At 38.3% G+C, this 19,548-nt stretch overlaps 2 protein-coding genes across 3 annotated transcripts; one reads left to right on the top strand and one right to left on the bottom strand.

The window, feature by feature from the left end:
- The first annotated feature begins 7,929 nt into the window (after positions 1-7,929).
- LOC122645985 lies at positions 7,930-10,207 on the top strand. The gene is made up of 3 exons (XM_043839429.1): positions 7,930-8,066; positions 8,210-8,286; positions 9,208-10,207. The coding sequence occupies exons 1-3, from the start codon at positions 7,978-7,980 to the stop codon at positions 10,014-10,016; spliced, it is 975 nt and encodes a 324-aa protein (XP_043695364.1). The 5' UTR covers positions 7,930-7,977; the 3' UTR covers positions 10,017-10,207.
- A 5,529-nt stretch (positions 10,208-15,736) lies between these two features.
- LOC122645984 (heavy metal-associated isoprenylated plant protein 37-like) lies at positions 15,737-18,175 on the bottom strand. Of its 2 annotated transcripts, XM_043839428.1 has the most exons (4): positions 17,812-18,175; positions 17,602-17,677; positions 15,956-17,011; positions 15,737-15,925 (listed from the first exon to the last, which is right to left on the bottom strand). In XM_043839428.1, coding segments are annotated over exons 1-4 (1,173 nt in total). In that variant the 5' UTR covers positions 17,851-18,175; the 3' UTR covers positions 15,737-15,923. The 2 variants fall into 2 exon arrangements, with proteins under 2 accessions (XP_043695363.1, XP_043695362.1); XM_043839427.1 differs by having other exon boundaries at positions 15,737-17,011.
- Positions 18,176-19,548: the final 1,373 nt, after the last annotated feature.

Below are 19,548 nucleotides of genomic sequence, written 5' to 3'. Positions count from 1 at the left end.
CAACTACTAAAAGACAATTGATGGTGACAAGCTTTGCAACAGGTGTGAAAGTCTCGATATAGTCAGTGCCTTCTATTTGTGTGTAGGCTTTAGCTACAAGGTGAGCTTTTTAACACTCAATGGAACCTTCGTACTTGTGCTTGATTTTGTAAACCCATTTGCATCCGATAGGGATCTTTCCCTGGGGTAAATCAGTGAGAGTGTCAAGGTTTGGTTATGCTCAAAAGCTGAAATTTCAGCTATCATTGCTTCTTTCCATTTTAGATCTTTATTTGCCACAATGAAGGAGGTGGATTCCCGATCATTGTTAATAGAGCAAAGGTTAGAAAATTGAGTGGAGCTAAAATGATGATAAGAGAGGTAATTGGGAAAGAGGATAGGGTGTACATGAGGATGCCGACGCGCTTGGTGGAGAAGCATCATGGAAATGGTTCAAGTGGCTACAATAATAGCTCTTCAACTTGGTGGGGAGACGCATCCGATTGGATTTTCGGGTTGAGGTGGTGGTTGGGGCTATGGGCTGAGGGAGAGATGTAGGTGGGGAAACTGGATTTTCGATTGGTGAAGGAGGAGGGGGATGTCCAAGTAACGGGCAAAGGATGGGTATCAAAGAGGTTGGTGAAGGAGTAGAAAATGCTTAGGAGGAGAGAGGTCAGATAGGGAAGGGGAAGGATGGTAGGAGAACCGTTTGAGTGAAGTTGCAAAGATTGATCCTTTGGGAAAAATAGCCTCATGGAAAACGACATCACGACTTGAAATATATTTATGGATTGCATGATCGAAGAGATGGTATCCCTTTTGACCTTACGAGTTACCCACAAAAATACAACATTTTGCACATGGATCAAATTTATCGCGATGTAAATGCCCATAGGACGTATTACAAAGACAACTGAAAACACACATACGATCATAGGTCGGGGTCAGTTGAGAAGGGCTTGATAGGGTGTGAGACCAACAATGAGTGGTGTGGGGTGATGATTCATCAAGTTAGTTTCCGTTAGAAAGCAATCACCCTCAAAAAGAGTGGGAAGGTGGACTGTAAACGAAGAGCATGTGCCACTTTTAGAAAGTGACGATGCTTGCGTTCAGCCATACCATTTTGTTGGGGGTGTGGTAGCAATGTTGTGTTGGTGAGAGATACCCTAGTCATGAAAAAAGATTGCATTGATCTTGAAAAAATTAATTCTAAACCATTTTCAATGCATATATGGTCTTGATAGAACAATTATATTGGTTTTGGATGTGGTTAAAAAATTTGCAAAGTACACCATAAGTGTTAAACATAAACACAAGGTAACTAATATTTACAACAATGAAAGAATCAATAGAAAATAAAATTAAGAATACGTTGCACAATCAACAATAAAGGATGAACATAAAAGGACATGTAATATATACACGTGGAAGATGTGCTAATAAATTGGAATTCCTAAATTGTGAAAAACAAAAGAAAACAAAAATGAGCAACATTTAGTTCGCATTGACGTGGGCTCAATGCCACTGAAAAACCCTTCATCGGTTGATGTATGATCTCCCCGTTCCTTGCTCCGACCTGAAGACAATGGTGTTAAAAGTAAATTAAACTTTTTTCTTAGCTACAAATAAAGTTACTTTTTCTCATTACAAATTCATAGAAAAAATGAGTAAAGTAGTGTAATCTTCTCTCCAAATTACATGACCAACTTGCATGTTGCAGTTTCAATCATGGTTCGTAATCTCGGATCGGAACCGTCGAGATCAATCCAATCCATCTGTACGGACAAGGATAAAAATGTTTTTAAAAAAAAATAGATTATTTTTTTACAAAAAACAGAGATAAAAGTATCATATTTGGCCCAAGTTTAGGCGATCTCGATACGATCCACTTATCTGATACCGATACCAAGATTACGAACCATGGTTTCAACTTCCCCATGGAGGAGGTAAATGAATTCTCAAGACAAGCAAATGGGCTATCTGAAATTTATTAGAAACATTAAGGGGTAAGGTGGTGTACATGGCCCCTTCCAGACCCTGCAGTAGCAGGAGCCTTGTGCACTGGGACGCTCTTTTTTTTTTAGGTGATTGGTTGTTAAGTAACAACAAATCATTTGAAAACCCAATTAACATTACTCCAACTTTTAGTCCCCCAATGGAAAAACAAAAAACAAAAACAAAAAACAAAAAACAAAAAACAGAAGAAAAGAATCAAGCTACCTCTATCGAATCTCTTAACCATGTCTAAAAAGGAGGAGGGGGGAATTCGATCAGGATCCTTATAATTCTGAGATAGATATAGGTTGATAAGTAAAATTGAAAAAACCAATCTAATTTTGATTTCAAATCTAATGCTTATATCATCCTTAAGAACTTTTCTTTACAAAAATAAAGATGAATACATTAAAAGAGAAGAAAAGGGGGTGGAATAAGAGAACAAAGCAATTTGTACCTTAAGAAAGATCCATTACTTCACAATCTTCTCATGCAATTAGAGTTCTACTTCAAACCCACTCAATCCTATTGAGTAAACAAGCAAATAACTGATATATTGGGCTAGCACAAGCTTGCAATGGATCTCTAACATAATTATGCCAATAAGAACTTATAGAAGCTCTAATGGCTAGTCTCCTCATCCAGAACCTATCCAACCAATTCTGGTTGTGATTCGTAATTAGTCTCCCTGCCGATTGAAGATAAGCCGATGCCGCTTGTTTAACCAACTGGTTTCGAATCGAAATGTCGAATCCATTGACATAGAGGTTTGGCAAACATTTAGTTGGGGAATTTGGTAAGAGATCTTTCAAGCTTGTGTACTTAAGCTGATCATCATCAACAATGTAAGGGTATCTAACGCTTTCTATGTTGTTCTCCAATCTAATCTCAGATGAACTTTTCAAATGTTGCATCTCTGTCTCTGTATCCATTGCTACTACTACTACTACCATGAAAAGAGGTGGAAATGGTGATCGGTTATGTGTTTCTTGGTTTGTCTTGTGGTTGTAAGAGGTTGAGAACAGAATGGAGAGAGATGGGGAAGAATAGTTAGTTTTAGTAACCATAAATTAAAATGGATCTTTTGCATCTAATTTCTCTCGTTTGATGTGATGTGTCAAAGGTAATGAGGTGTTCATGGTAATTAGACCTGCAAATGTATTGCTCTGTATTGACCAAAATACCCTTAATAAACACGTGTCATTGAAATGTTTTGATTTTTTTGCTTAACAGAAACATTCAATTTTTATTGGTCGACCTTAGATATTGGAGTTGACCCGGACAAATCTAAGGTAGCGTTTTTCTAATTTAGGACCTTTTTTACTATTTGATTAGATGACAAATATGACAAATGGCGTTTAATTATTACGCCATCTGTCAAATTAAAGGGCCATATCAACCCAACAATCTCAGTTGGGTATAGGACTAGCGTACGTAGCTCTTGACCCGCCACATCCATGGTTTTAGGAGTCGGTATTGTATCAATTGATCCGTATCAGTATTGGTCGTGACTCGTGACTGAAGGCCGCGGGACTGGGGTCCGATGCGATTTGAGGCTAGCAAGGCTGGGAGGACGAACAGGGATTGGGCGAGGTGGGTGCGTGGGTGGGTTGCAAAGGATAGGGGTGGGGCGGTGGTGTTCTACAAAGAAGAAGAAATGGGTTACCAGTAGGGGTGTCAATGGGTCGGTTTGATCCGGTTTTGGTTTGAGTTTTTTGATTTCGGTGTGACTTTTAGAGAAACCGAGACCAATTCAATAAGAACTTTTCGATATCGACTCAGTTTCGGTTTCGATGCGGTTTGATTTCGTGTCAATTTCGATTTATGATAACGAGTTGATATCGGTTTGGTATCGGATTTTTTTAAACAAGTTGGGTTTGGTTTGTGCCTATTTTTTTCTCTTTCTCTTTTCAACTGCATAAAATATTTCATTAGCCCCACACTTAAAAAGGAGATCAATGGAACAAGCATTGTTACAAATCAATTTCTATATTTTCATAACCTCATACTCATTGATTTGTAACAATTTATCTTACAACCATAAATTTGCTCACTAATATTGAAATCAATTCAATGATTCATAACCTTATACTCATTATTTTCTTATCTGTTTCATTCGGTTCGATTTTCGGTTTGTTATCGGTCGGTCCGGTGTTCAACCGATCACGTCATACCCTAGGGTTCGGTTCGGTCTCGGATTTTTTCAGCAGGTTTTGGTCGATCATAACGGTTCAGGCTAGATTTTGACACCCCTAGTTACCAGTTACATTGGTATTTAATTATTAACTTAATACCTATATTAAATCCAATGGTCCATAATAAATAATTACTCTTCAAGAAGTTTCTAAAAAAGCATAAGATGAAAGAAAGGGTCTGAGAATTTAGCCCATCACCAAACAAGAATGGAAGTTCCACCAACTGCGTAGGGAAACCAAGCAATAGGACTACTATAGGACCACCTCCACACTACCCAGGTGACTGAAACTCCTCCTCTTCCTTGCTACTCTATGGAGGCAGGGTTTTATTGGTATTGGTCTATTGATCCGGATCGGTCTGTATCGGTTTGGATCAGATAGATTTGTTCCTGTATTCTTCCAAAAATTAAATTTTTTCCAAAATATTTTTATCGGTCTACTGATACAGATCAGTCAGGAATAAATATCGGTCCCCACCAATTTCAATACGAATCGATCAATCTAGCCAATCTAATACTGATTCCTCAAACCATGTGTGGAGGAAACATTGTTACAAAACTTAGAGTAAATCTAGCCCACCCTTCATTTCTTGGATAGACAAAAAATCTATGGGAAAGAATGAGTAAATCTTGAGATGTACTATGCCTAGTGAAGTATAATGCTTCACTATTTGGCCCTAAGGGTGTCAATGTGTATCGAGTTGAACACTGAAACTGTTTCCATATCGAATTATCGATATCGAATCTGGTACGGTATCGATATGGGATATACGTACCAAGTTAGTATTCAATATAGTATGGGTTATAATATTGAAAATACACCATACTTAACTGATACTATACTGAAAGACCTATTTTAATTTATACCGAATCGATTCGGTACAATATTGATATGAAATACCTGTACCAAATTGAAATTCAGTAAGGCGTCGGTATGGGGCATATGTGCAGTGTACCGAATCAAAACCATACCAATTGACATCCTTATTTGGCAATGTATGGGTTAATGCATGCATGGTTCTAAGTATCGGTATCGTATCGCCCGTATCAGGCGATACGTATCGGTTTTGCCAGTTACTGATACCGATACCGTATCAATAGCTCGGTACGAATAAGGGGTAAAATGGTCCAAAAACTTATTTTTTAAGGAAATCAAGGGGTTTCTGATACAGCCGATCTAGGCCAATATCGTATCGGTATCATATCGGTTTTCCGTGTTGTCGATAACCATTCCGATACCTTGCACTAAAACCATGAGTGCATGTGAAAGAAGATCACACATACATCTCAATAGCCAAATTTTAGTCCAAAAGTAGGAAAAATTAAAGTTGAAACTCCTATTCAAAATTTTAGTAAAATTATCAAAATGCCATCAAATGGAGATGAATATAAAATACATTTTAAGCTGAATGACATGCTTGCTTGGTCTTCTATCACATAAATGTGTCCGTATAAGGATTGGTCTGATATGGATTGACTTGAATCCACCGAACCGATCCCATTTTTCACCTTATGCCGGCATGCAGGGGTATTTCAGTCACTGAACGTTATAATCGACCGAGTTTAAAACCTTTTTTTATTGAAAAAATAGGCTCAATTTCGGAAATATAATAATGGGTTTTTTTTATTTTATGTAAATTTAATTTTAAAAAATAAAAATAAAAACAGAGTACAAGAGCAAAGCCCGAAGGCAAGGCAATAGGGGGACCCCTATGGTACATGGTTTCATTTGGTTTAATTCGATTTGATTTCGTTTGACTTGTTTAATTCACTTTAGTTCAAACCCACAGTTTTACCCCTAAAATCAAAATCGAATTAAATTTCATTTTTTAAAATTAAAAACAAATGTTTTTCTTGGTTCAGTTTGATTCTATTTTAAACGAATAACTGTAGACACCTCATTTTTTTCGTCACCTTGAAGGATCTTCGAGACAATGATGAATCAAGTCCAACTTTGTTGTCAAAGTTCACCTGACATAAAATAACCTGTTGGAAATGTCACATCGTTTATCTACGTGGTATCAGGATTTTAGTAATCGGGATCAATCTTGGTCGATTCCGATCCAGATTGCCCTGAATCGGGCCGGATCAGACAGATTTGCCCTTAGTGTTTCATAAAATGATTTTTATTATCTTTTTACCTTTGGGTTGTATCATTGGATCAGTATCCGAGGTGGCGAGGCAAAAGATCAGGATCCCCCACGGGCTATACCGAATTTTATCCGGGCGATTCCACCGATCCAAACCCATATTTTGAACCAAGCATGGTACCAGAGCTTGGTTCCTACTAAAACCTTCATCGGTGGGCTTAGGAGTCGGGAAAGATGAATGTGAAGGAACAAGTTGGGTCTGAGCGGTAGTTTGGAACACTCTCGAGAACGTTTTTCCTGTTCTTTATCCCATTTGGGACCAGAAAAGGGAATAAATCATGGACCATTTTTCCGTGCCCAAATAATGAACCGGGTCCAACTCTCACTCCCAGGATCAAATTCAAGAAACAGGTCATAAAAGTGGTCCTTGAAAACCCGATGAAACTACCCAATCCCCCCTCTTTCGCTCTCGGCTGAAACCTTCTTGCGACTGAAACACGTCTTGAACTCCTCTGCAACTCAAAGCCCAGGCAAATCGACTCCATTGCAAGGCACGAAAACCTTCTGCAACTCTATACTACTCGAGTGAATTTACACACGCAAAGCTGAAGCTCTCTCTCTCTGCAACTCAATCAACTTGCTCAACTAGGCGTCCGAGTGTCCAGGTATAGCTTTGAAACTGTTGCTCCTCACTCAATCTTCACCCCTCTTCTCACTCTGTCACTCTGGCTCTCCCTCTTTATCTCTCTCTTTCTTGCTTTCTCGCTTTCTCGCTTTCTCGCTATAGCCTAGGTTACCATTCACTCAAAGTTCAAGTGAATGGCCAAACAGGGGAACCGTACTTCTCCCCATCCCTGTTCCACAAACCAAAATTTTCTCATTTCCCCATCGTTTTCAACCCCAAACCCTTAAATCCCCAAAATGTATGTCAAACCAAGTTTTATTCGTCCTCATATACATATCGTTAGTTTGCAACTTAGGCATTCCATTCCTTTAAGGATCAAACTTACAAATCTGTTGAAGGGTTTTTTTTTTTTTAAATGAAAATCTGTTATGCGCTCAAAGATGAAGATGGAATAAGCAACTATTTAATTTCATTTTTGCAGGGAAAATAGAAGAGAAAGTTGGATCAGTGGTGAACAAATCTATAGTTCATACCCTAAAATCCCAGGTGAGTCTTATGAATGAAATACTTTCATTCTTTCAAACGTATTTGTGTAGCACCAGGACTTTATCAAAGATTTTAAGAATAAGATTAAAGAAAGGGTTGATTTGCTGGTGATGTTTTTTCATTTTATACAAGTCCACAGGATGTCAAGAACTTTGCTGAATTTATTTGAATATATGGGTTGGGATAGTAGATGATGGATTGGACTTTATGAGGGATGAATTCGAATATTTTATTTGAAGACTAGTAGGTTTGTAAGTAGAAGAGAGGAAAATTAAAAGTGTCTTTATTGCTGTCTTTAGCAGAAAGTTTCAACTCAACTACCCCTGCGCTATACTGTTCTTTTAATTTTCAAGAGAGTTTAGCTTATTTGTTGTTGTTATGGTTTCGAGTGTTCGATGTTTTTTTGTTCTCAAAGAATGGAAAAACATTTCAGAACGGCGTTCAGACATTTACCAAACGTAGCCAAACAGAACTGAAAGTCGGAAACGGGCAATTTTGTCATAAAATTTTTGGCCTGCCCAAATCGATCCCCTGAGCTGAGCGAGTTGATGGCTAGAAGGTTTTGTTGCCGCCTTTCGTTGTTTCCGTCTCTGCTTTCCATTCGAAAATCATGGTTGGCAGAACCAGCAGTTCAAAGGTGATAACATCTGCCACTGTTTTCACAATCAGAGAGAACACACTCTCTCTTTTTCTTTCTTTGTAGTCTTTTTCAAGTGTGAATTTGGTTCTTATAATTCTTCAAATAAGTCCTACGAGTAAAAGCACTCGTCTTCCTTTCAGGTTGGATGCTCAGAGTGATTTCTTTGTTAGTATTTTAAGAAATCAAATTATTGGAGGATACTGGCCGAGTTTTCAAGGTTAGTTTCCAATGCTGAATTTTATGCGTAAGATTTATAATTTTTCTTTCTTTCTGTCCCACGACATCCTTAATTCATTTTGGAGCAAGTCTATTTATCTTCATTGACTGCCAACTTCTGTACAGGCTTTTTGTTATGGAGAATGAGTGGGTTGTAGTAAGTTTACTGTATGAGTGTAATCTATGTTTTTGTAGAAAGTACTCAAAGGGGACATTCTTCTTCTGGTTGGAACTAATCATTCGATGAATAATTCCCCAGTGGTTTGACATTTTGGTAATTGGGAGGCATTTTCTTATATGCTGATATATTTGTGTCTCTCACTCTTCATCGACTCAACTTTGATTCCTTTAATCAAATTATCATTTTGGTAATAGGGAAAAAGTTGTGCACAACACCAGCTCAAATTGCACAACCCCTCACATATCACTGTTCATGTGAGGGGGTAATATGTCATAAACACCCCTCCCCCTATTGTCAGATTCAAAAGGGGGTTCTCTCATTCGCCGGAAACTGCACTCGGGCAGTGTAGGGAACCATTTCCGAATGAATATTTACTAAGGGAAGAAGTTTTTAACAGAGATCATATAATGTTTTTGTAATTGCTTGACAACACAGTTGTATTTGTTATCTCAAATCTAGCACATTGCCCACTGTCACAATATGCTACACCCTTAAAACAACACTACAAAATTCTTAAATGGAATTCCATACAGATGTACCAGTGCAAGCTTGCATAATGATTTCACTTTTGAGACAACTAATAAGATCAAAGTGCAGTTTACTTCCTATTCTGTAGTATTCTATTGTTTTTCGCAATTTGATTAACAGATATTGAGTATCTAGTACTGTCAAAATTCTTCCCTACTGTTCTGCTATTTGTATTGTACTCATCATACATCATTGCTTATCTTGAATCTTCAGTATGGCGATCATATGCTCGTAGTGGACGTTCATATTATGACCTCTTTGGCAATGGAAAACCTGGAGATGAGGAGTTTAGGAAAGCTTGGGAAAAGGAGATGGATGAGGAGACATGTCTTTGGACAGGAAGTGATGATGATGATAATGATGATGATGAAAGAAATGCTAAAAAAGGTCGAAGCCGTGTTGAAGAGGAGATCAGGAAAGTCAAACAGAAAGCAAAGGAGCACTCAGACCTTATTGATGCAGATGATAGCGATGAGTTGAGAAGTGTATGGTCTGGAAGTGATGAGGAGAAGACACTTTGGACAGGTAGCGAATGTGATGATGACGATGACATTCCTACAGAAGCCTACCCAAACAAGAGTAGTGATGCTTATTTAGACAAGTTATTTGAGTTTGAGGAGACACCAAAATATCGAACAATCTCAGAATTATTGAAAGCTGAGAAGGAACCGCCCGAGCTTTCTCCAGGAAAACAAGCTAGGAAAATTGCAGTTGAGAATGCCCTGAAAAAACTGAAGAAAGGGCCAGATGGGCGTTACATCAATGTATGGGAGGTCATGAGTGATATAGACATCCTAATAGGAGCTTTTGAAAATATTGTTTCAGGGCCAGAGTATGCAGAGCTTAGAAAGGGTGGACCAAAGAAGTTAAACATGCAATTCTTCAAGGATATACAAGCACGCATGAGAGATCCGAATTTCAAGTTCTCGCCAGAGTTAAAATTGAAACCAAAGAGCAAACTGGTCTCAAGAAAAAAATGGCAGAGAGCCAAATCTAGACAGAGGAAAGATCGGAAGCGCTGACAGTTATAGATACATTTCTTCTTTCTTATTGGAGACAAGGTAAATATACATTTTATGGTTTTGAATCCATGGTTCATATTGATAGCTGGAGTCTAATGTACTGATCGCTTTGTTAAAAACTCAAAATCTTTGACATACATCGTTGTACAGCCTTTAAACTGTCTTTAATGTTTGATGCAGGCGTTTCCTCACAATTATTATATTTTCGCTGCTACATTTTATTTTTAGTCCATTTTTAATCTTAATTTTCTATACTGTCATGTGTTGGTGGCAACCTTGTCTAAGGATTGCAATGGGTTAGAAAAGGGTGCTACTGCAGGGAGATGGTTAATACTGTGAGATCTGCCATATCATGTTCTTCTCAACCATTATGCATTCCTCTTTTCTTCTGTTTCTTTTTTAGATCTATTATTTGTACATTTTTTTATTGAGCTATTTACTTATGCATTTTTGGGAACTATTCTTAGTTTCTTTCTCTTTCAAGGTTGTCACAATCTATTGTATCTCAAAATATCCAGTGTTCTTAAAAGTGCAGCCTTTAACTGGTTTTGGGGACCGGGTCCCATTTTCACTAGGTTTGACCAGTAAACAAAACCACCTTATGCATTTGCAGCTACTCAGTCAAATGTTGGACAATCAAATCTTTCTAAAAATACAAATAACCAGGTTTAAGAATTGTAAATTTGGATTTTTTTTTTTAATTAGTGATTCTTGCTCTGTTTGGACCTTCAAGATTTGTTTATACGTTCTGTCAACCATAAATAAAGAGGATACTATTGAGATAACATTAGCTGCAATGGGCGTGATACCTATGGTTGTGAGAATATGGTCTTAGTACAGTATGAACATTCTTACTGTACTCAAAACCTGGAAACTTTCCTCTTACATTCATGCTGAACCCAAACTGTAATGAACATTGCTTGACTTGTCTGTGGAAGACTTCCTTATGAAATAGCATCAGGTTGATTTAGTTTCAAGTCGAGTGTGCAAATGAAATATATATGTGATGTAGTCATGATCTTACATTTAATACCCACTCCAATTTCTCCCATGCACTCTTTCCAAGATGTTTCCAGCAGCTATATTCCAACGGCTAGTTCCCCCTTCCCCAATATATATATGTATTGTGAAGTATAAAAAAAAAAAAAAAAGAGAAGAATTTGAGTCCAATGTAACCTATTGTGGTGAGTGAGTCCCCAAGCGACCCCAGAGTTAAGTGGTCCTCTTTGACCCTTGAGTTGAGCAGTCTTCTCTCTGACCCTTGTTATCTTACTCTTGGTTTCTTATTTTGGCAATAGAATTCTTCTATATTTTTTAGCTGCATCAATATGGGACTATAGCTTTTTATTCTCCTGTTGAGCATCATAAGTCGGGCATACCTATCTCCTGAAATGTTTGCAATTGTTCATGATCTCTTTCCTCTCATTTGCATTTTCAGTTGTTAAGTTGCCTGGATTTGAGCTGCCAAAGTATCCTATTTACTTACCCTCCTCCCCACTTCCCCCTTCCCTCAAGACCCCTCCAACCACCGCCCCCCCTACACAAAAAAAAAGAGACAAATTACAAAGAACTGCAAAAAACTACAAATTGGAAAAAATTGGTGTTCAAGAAAATATATGGGGAAAAAAGTGATTTAACTCTCTTCTGATCATCATTGAAAAAAAATTAGCATCATCGCCTTAAGCATCAGCTACAGAAGTATTGGTTTGTTCTCAGAAATCGACATTCCTGGCCCCACGACTACTTCCATCTGTATTAAGATACTCCAATACTACCAACCTCCAATTTGATTTGCTTGATAATAATAATACAGTAAAAGTGAACGGCAGAGAAATTCTGTAGTACAACATATGTTTTCCTACTTGAGGTAAACATGCAAATGTTTTGGAGATCCCTTTGAAGCATTCATCCTCAGTCTGCTTATAACCATGAGATCAGCTTTAACAAAAAGATGCCTTTTTCATATAAACTTGTTGCCAATCCTTCGACAGATTCAAGAGACTATTTATTTACATCAGAAGTAAACACTGACACTTCTAAGAACCTAGACAAACACATTTGTATATCTTTGTGCTCTATGTCAAGATTGTAATACCTTTTTTTTGAGGGTGGGGGAAGCAGAAGATTTAGTCCTGGCACTTTTACAACTGTCACCGAAAAATCATGTTAGTGAGCCTGGTAATACATCCTACAGCTTAAATATCTCCAAGTATTGAAGGAAAAGAATTTGAAGTTTGATACAAAGTTGATTCCTCCAAAATCCTACAGAAGTGACCATGGAATTCATAATTTGAATCTAACAGTAGCTCTTCTCTATAGCGACCTCATGGGTAGTGCAATTGAATGTGTTTTTTTTGTTTGAAACTGGGAATGAACCATTCAGCTCTAATCTGTAAGCTTAAGAAATTTTTTCTGGACTGTATTTGTCTACACAAGTCACAAAGGAGTTGTTAACAGCATTGTCTAGGCCTTTGGTAGGTTTCCAGAGTAAGATAGCTGCATACTTCATTAGTCTAACAACAGAATCTTCTTCATTAGTCTAACTATAGAATCTTTCATTAGTTTAACCAAGGCTGCATATTTCTTCCCAAGACAGAGCAGGACCAACAATCTGTTAGATAAATTCAACTATACCTATTCGAATTGGCGCATGGAAACTTGGACCACATCTGGTACTAACTTTGATCTTATTGAATGATTCTTTCGGGTAATAGTTTGATTATCACAAGTGACTCTTAAAATAAAAATAAAAATAAAAAACACTTTTTAACATGGAATCTTTGGACAGTTCACCTAGTTCTATCATGTTGTAATGGTTGGTTATCCAGGGAGTGGTCTGGGTTGCTCATGAGTTATATTTTGGATTCAAATTCATATTATATACAGTTCTATCTACTGGCATCTTCCTTTGTATTGGTTTCCCCCCTGTCCTGAATTTCTCAGAGCTTTATTTTCTGTTTGGTCAACTCAGTTTGGATTGAAACTTGAGATTTGAATGAAGGAACCTTGAGTCTACCTGTCTATGGAGCTTTAGTGTCACTTAATCTGTCATGTAGTACAATTAGGGTATGTTTGTTGGGCAAGAAAAGAAAGGGGGGGGGGGAATTTGTTCCTAAAACTGTGGATAAAGGGACTGTCAAAACTGATATCCAAAAAGGCATAATTTGGCCAAGGTCAAATTAATTCCAGTCAGTCGAGAATCAAAATTCTTTATCCCTCTGGAATTTAGAGAGGTGATACAAAACATGACCCAAACCTTCTGAGCTGATGACTAGCGATTCATTCAGATTAGAATGGACTGAGGCTGATCCCGATTCCGGCCGATCCCCTTCTAAAATCTATGGTTATGACAGATTTCAGTCGATTCTCGCCCATCCGATCTGGACCGGGTTCTTTAAACCCTTGAGCAAAGTCCATAACTCTTTGCCAACTTCTTGGAATCGTCTCAGATTTTGGGCTTCTGAAACCCATCCACGGGACAATCAAAAAGTTATCTTACATGTTTGGAACATGGCATGCAAACTGCAAGGCACAGGGTCCAGCTTACATGGTCCTCCCCCACCTCTCTCCCATACTATCAAAGTTTGACTCAAATATCTACTCAGAGTTGCATGTGCACCTTCACCTAACTTACACTAGATTATAATACCACTTACAAACACGCACGATTTAAATGATCAGATCAGAATCGATTGGGATTCTGATTCATCCATGATTCCAATTATGCCTGTTCTCAAACTCTTATTTTTTTTCCACCATCTCTATCTAGGGCTGCAACAGGGTCGGGTTGGGCCGGGTTTTATAGAACCCTAGCCCAATCCTAAGTCCCCTTAGCTGGGCCTAGGCCCGACCCGACCCTAACTCAGGGCCAGAAAAATCCAACCCTGACCCGCCCTCAGGGTCGGGTCGGGCCGACCCTGATTGGCCCTGATCATGGGGAGGGGAAAAGAAATGCATGGGCTGGAATGGGCTGGGAAGAACATTATTAATTTTACATAAAATAATAATATAATAAATTATATTATAACACTTATTGTCTTCATATATAATATATTATATAAAGAAATGTGGGTGAAATTTAAAGTTTATAATGTATAAATTTTGTCAATATATATTTTACAGTATAACTTAAATCAGGGTCAGGCCGGGCCGGGCCGGGCCAAGCTTAGCTCGAGGCCTCAACCCTAACCCGACCCGACCCTAACTCAAGGCCAGAAATTTCTAGCCCTGACCTGCCCTCAGGGCCAAATATCTCAGCCCAAACCCTATTCGGGCTCAGGGCGGGCCAAGGCGGGTTCAGGTCAACAGGGCCAAACTTGCACCCCTATCTCTATCTATTTATTATTTTCTCTTGGGGAGAAGAATCCCATCTGCCAGTATGGGGAAATCTTCTGTCACCCAATAACGATGTTAGAATAAGTATCATTAACATGGGACCTACATGATCAAAGAAAGAGAAAATAATAACAAAAAAATAAAAACCCTTGTGAGTGGGCATATGGTGCCATTGGCTACAAGACAAACTTTTTGGCCTTTCTTGTTAGTCTCTAGAGTACAAAAAATCAATTGTTTAATTTCAAATTTTAATGCAGCATCTCTCATAAGACTCAGATTACTCTAAGCACTACCACTGTAAAATGTCTCATACATCCTCCTCCCTTTATTTTTATTATTTTTTCATAATGCCCTCCTTTAAGCCATGAAACTGCACACTGTCCGTTTAGCAAACCCACCCCACTAAATTTTCGTATCTTTACAATCAAAAACTCTAAAAACCAGAGATTTATGAGCAATTACGGTTTCCACCCAATTCCTAACAGGCTAAAACCCTAGACTCTGCTACCATTTCTGATGATGAACTTTATAATCTCTTTTGTTGCGTTAATTTAGTCTAAGATTTTGCCTTAAAAAAATTTATAAAGACCTATGATGCTTTTTCTTTCCAATGCAATCCAGGCTTGTAAACGGATTGAATTCGACTCGGATATGGATTGAAATCCAGATATTCCTTGACCGAATACAAATACCTCTAAATAGATTCGGATGAGGATCCAATGCAGATTTCTTACCATCCTTCTATAGCTTCCTCCCCGTAGCAGATACAATTCACTCTCAATCTATCTCATAGATCATGATTCTTATTTCTTCATATTTTAAAACCTGTTGAATTGTCAAAAACCTTCAAAATCATTATTTTCTTAACTTTTTATTATTAATTATAAGGATTTTTTCCTAGACGAATTTTTATCACAATATTCAGATTTTTTTCTGGATATCTCTAAATGAATACGGATGTCCATAAAGAGATAAGGATCAAATTCAAAATTTCGTTTATCCATTTACAACTCTAATAAGATCCCATTTTCTAGGGTTTAGAACAAAATTCCAATTGGGATCCAATCACTTGAAGCTCAGAGTTCTTAAACATCACATACATGATGGAAACCCCAAATGTTCCTCCTACTCTGTTTCATGTCTACTGATACCAAAGATAAGAGTAAATATATAAATTCTGACAGTCTTGTCTGTAAAAAAATAAATCACATAAATTGACACATATGACATACCTTTTACTTACCATATACCTTCTTTTTTATTTTTTGTTGAAAATTTAATTATAACAATCTATCAATTATTTATCTTGAATCCTCAACATATTCCTCCCCCAAAGCCATAAATTACAGAACAAAGCCCAGAAACAAAGAGAGGACTACAAACAAACAAACAAACACATTTGCAAAGAGGGATAAAAACATCTTTACAAACAACTTATACTTTTAAAACTAAAGAAGAAGATTCATCACTCAGAGGCATATCCATATACCTCCCTCCATCAAAACAGCACTGTTTTAATATTGCCTACCAGCTAATAATAATAATAATATAGCACTTGTCCTCTTCCCTCCTCTTTGGTTTCTCAAATGAATAACATTTTCTTTACATAACAACACAGCTGTTTGGGTTTTCATCACTGAACATATGGGCGGCAGAATCAGCACCATTGTTGTCTGGTTGGGAGCTTGGGTAGGGGAATGGAGTGTAGTAGTTGTTGTAGTAATAGCCAGTGCTGGGAGCGATGCTAGGAGATCTGTTATACATCATCTGGGGCTGCATATACTTTGCCTCATTCATCATCAAGTTCATGTTATTCCTGTTCTGCATATTCATCACTGATGGATGATTAAACTGGTAACCCTGCAAGTTGTTCATCATGGCTGATGGCTGGTGCCCACCTGCTGCATACCCAGCAGCAGCAGCAGCAGCTGGGAATCCAGCAGAAGACCCCTGGAAGCCATTGTTCATCTGGGCTTGAAATCCTAACCCATTCCCTCCAAGGCCAACACCAGCTCCATGGCCATTTAGTCCTGCTAACATGGCAGTGATTTCATTTCCTTTTTTAGCTTCACCAGCATTTACATGGCCACCATTCAAATGGGCATTATTCATCTTGGCAGCAGCTGCTGCCATGACCTTCTGATCCATACCCATATTTTGGTTAGGGTTTCCTCCGCCATTGCCTCCACCACCTTTCTTTCCAGCTTGCCCGTTTCCACCATTGTTCATTTTTCCGTTGTTGTGTGTGGCCCCTGAACCATTCTTCTTGGCATTGGCTACCATATTGGCCTGCTGATTGAGCAAACCCATATGGTTAGCTTTCTGTTGGAACAACCGTAACTCTTCTTCAAAATCATCTTCGTCGTCATCATCATCATCACAGTCGAATTCATCATCTTCAGAACTGAATGCTGGGTGCTTATGCTGGTTTTTGAAGGCCTGGAGACCCTTCATCAGACCCTGCTTTTGGTTTTGGCCATTCTTGTTATCTTTGATGCAATGAGCTTGCTGCTGCTGTTTCTGGTTGTGGTTGGATTTTGCCGACCAAAGCTCTGCATGTTTACCTGATCTCATCAGCTTCTTAATCAAAGTTGCAGGATCGACACTTCCTGAGACTGTGACCTTTTGTTGTTCTGCATCTATATTTACTTTGAGAACACCTGAAACAAGCAAAAGAACTAAGTAAGAAAGAATAATAATAATAATAAACAGCTTAAAATTAAAAGCAACAAACAAGATGATCAGTACTACAGCAAGGATAAGGAGAAGAAACAGCATTTTGATGTTATTAAAGCTTTGCACTGTTCTCTGTCCTGTGCTTCTAAACTAGTTGGGGAAAATTTTCAGTTCTAAAGCTCAGAAACATAATAATCCCCCAAAAGTTTCCCAAAATATTAGTAAAAACACTCGGCATAAAGCATCAATCAACTAGCTCCTTAAATTCTTCCTTTCACGTTCCATTTCAAAAAGAATTCCTCACCTCACCTGCTAAAACCATGGTACATTTTCTACTTATTCTGGGTATTGAAGACCATAGAATCCTTTTAGATTTCCCATAGTTGATACCAAACCCAGAGTCCAAGATCCACGCTAGTACAAGAACTAACTGATGTAGATAAACAGATCACTAGCTCCTAGCTAAGAAGACAGAAACGGAAAATGGGCTCTCTGAATTTTAGGCAAAACCCAGTCAATGGGAACAAGAAACAGATGTTAAAAGTATAAAAAGAGTAGTAGAGTGAGTAGCTACCCTCAATTTTCTGCAGGAGTTTCTTCACTTTCTGCTTGCATCCATCACAATGTATGTTCACTTTGAGAACACACGTCTGTAAAAAAGAAGCAAAGAAACAAAAACACAAACACAAACAAGAAGCAAATTCTCAGTAGGAAAGACCACCGCCCACCTTTGTGGTCTTAAAAAACAGAGAGCCTCAAAAGACAGGGAGAAAGAGAGAGAGACCTGGATCTTGAGAAGCTTAAAGTCTTCATCTTTAGTCATTTCTTCAGTTGTCTGCTTAGGATCTAACTATCACTCTGCGCAAAAAGAGGAAAAAGAAGGGAAAACAATGGTGGTGAAAAGGGTTGTGTGGGAAGTTTTTGAACAGATTTTTCTTCCTCACTTGTTCTTATCAGCAAAAAAACCAACCAAACCCACATGGGGGGTCTTAAGGTTTAACAATTAAAAACTCTAAATAAAAGAAAAAAAAAAACACTTTCACTGAGCAGGATGCCAAGTACAAAACAACACCAAAACAAAAGAGAAAAATCTCAAAATAAGAGACAGGAGACAGTGGAGGTGAGGGGGTAAAAGAGAGATGGACGAGAGTTTTGAAATGGAAGTCAGGAGGAAGGGAAGGGAAAATAGTTAGGGAGTGCACTGGAGTATAGTCACTAGCCTGGTGAGATTGGACCTGTAGTAGTAGTAGTAGGGTAGGACTTTGGAGCCGGGGGGGACTGTTCTGAAGTGATGTGATTAGACAAAATTAAAAATCCTGAAGAAAAGAAAGACAATAAAGAAAGAGGAACAGTGACTTGACAGGCCAACTAGTTCTATGTGACACTGTCTCCTCTGTCACATGTTACCCCCATTTTCTCGTGATGATCAATTTGTTTCGTTTAAAAATGAGAACTTTTACTACTGCGATTTTCAACTTCTGAGCAGGTGAGCTCAGTACCTCACTTCAACATATATTTATGGATTATCCTTTCGCCTTGGTCGTACTCATATTTTTTTAAATTTATTTTAATATTTGGGAAAAGTTTTCATACACAGTCCCTTAACATTTTATAAGAAAATACTTTTTCAGGTCTGTGTATATACTATTAGGACATACTATTATTTGAGGTATCGGTATTGTATCAGTTTTGTAAGTGATCAATTCCACTATTATGTTGATACTGTATTTGTGCGATACGGTACGAACAAGGGGTAACATGGTTTTAAAAAAAACTATTTTTAAAGAAGAATCAGGGGCAAATTTATCTAATACAATCGATCAGCGTTGATTCCAATCCAATACCATTTCAGTTTTTGAGTTGACCGATACACATTCCTATACCATACACTATTTGGTCGATTCGAAATGGAATTGATTGCTCTTGACTAGAGGTGCAAGCTTAGCCCGGTGAGCCCGAGCCGGCCCAAGTCCAACTTTAGTCTGACAGATCCTGGGTTAGGCTCTCCATCCACGTGTTGGGCCAGGCTTGTTGGGCCTATGTTGAGTCCTTGGTTTAAGTTTGATCCGGCCGTCTAACCCTATATATAAATATATATTTTATTCAATTGAGGCTGCCACTTTTACAGGATTAATTCGGCCCAATCCGGTCCCAATTAGGGTCAATTAGAGTTGGGTTGGGATGGCTTGAGCTTGATTAGGCTGAGTCTGCCTGAAATATCCTATCCCAACCAAACCTCGGGCTAGGTTTGGGCTAAGTCAAGGGGACTTAGGATTGGGCTGCGTCATTACAACCCAGCCCAATCCAAAGGCATCTTTTATTTTTAGAGACAATTTTCTATCTGGGGCATAGTCTACGCTAGCACCCTCTCCCTCTATATGTTTAGGGAAAAAGATCTTATCCAGCCGTGGCGGGAGCTGCACCTGTGCAGCTCCGCTAAACGACAGCAAAAATAGGGGTAAGATAGTTATTTCACAAGTGGGTCCCACCTGGGACCCACATGTGAAATGACTCCTCCCCC

Source organism: Telopea speciosissima, chromosome 11, assembly GCF_018873765.1.
Source record: "Telopea speciosissima isolate NSW1024214 ecotype Mountain lineage chromosome 11, Tspe_v1, whole genome shotgun sequence".
Lineage (NCBI taxonomy): Eukaryota > Viridiplantae > Streptophyta > Magnoliopsida > Proteales > Proteaceae > Telopea > Telopea speciosissima.
Note: the sequence above shows the minus strand (reverse complement) of the source record. Positions and strands in the feature narration are given on the sequence as shown.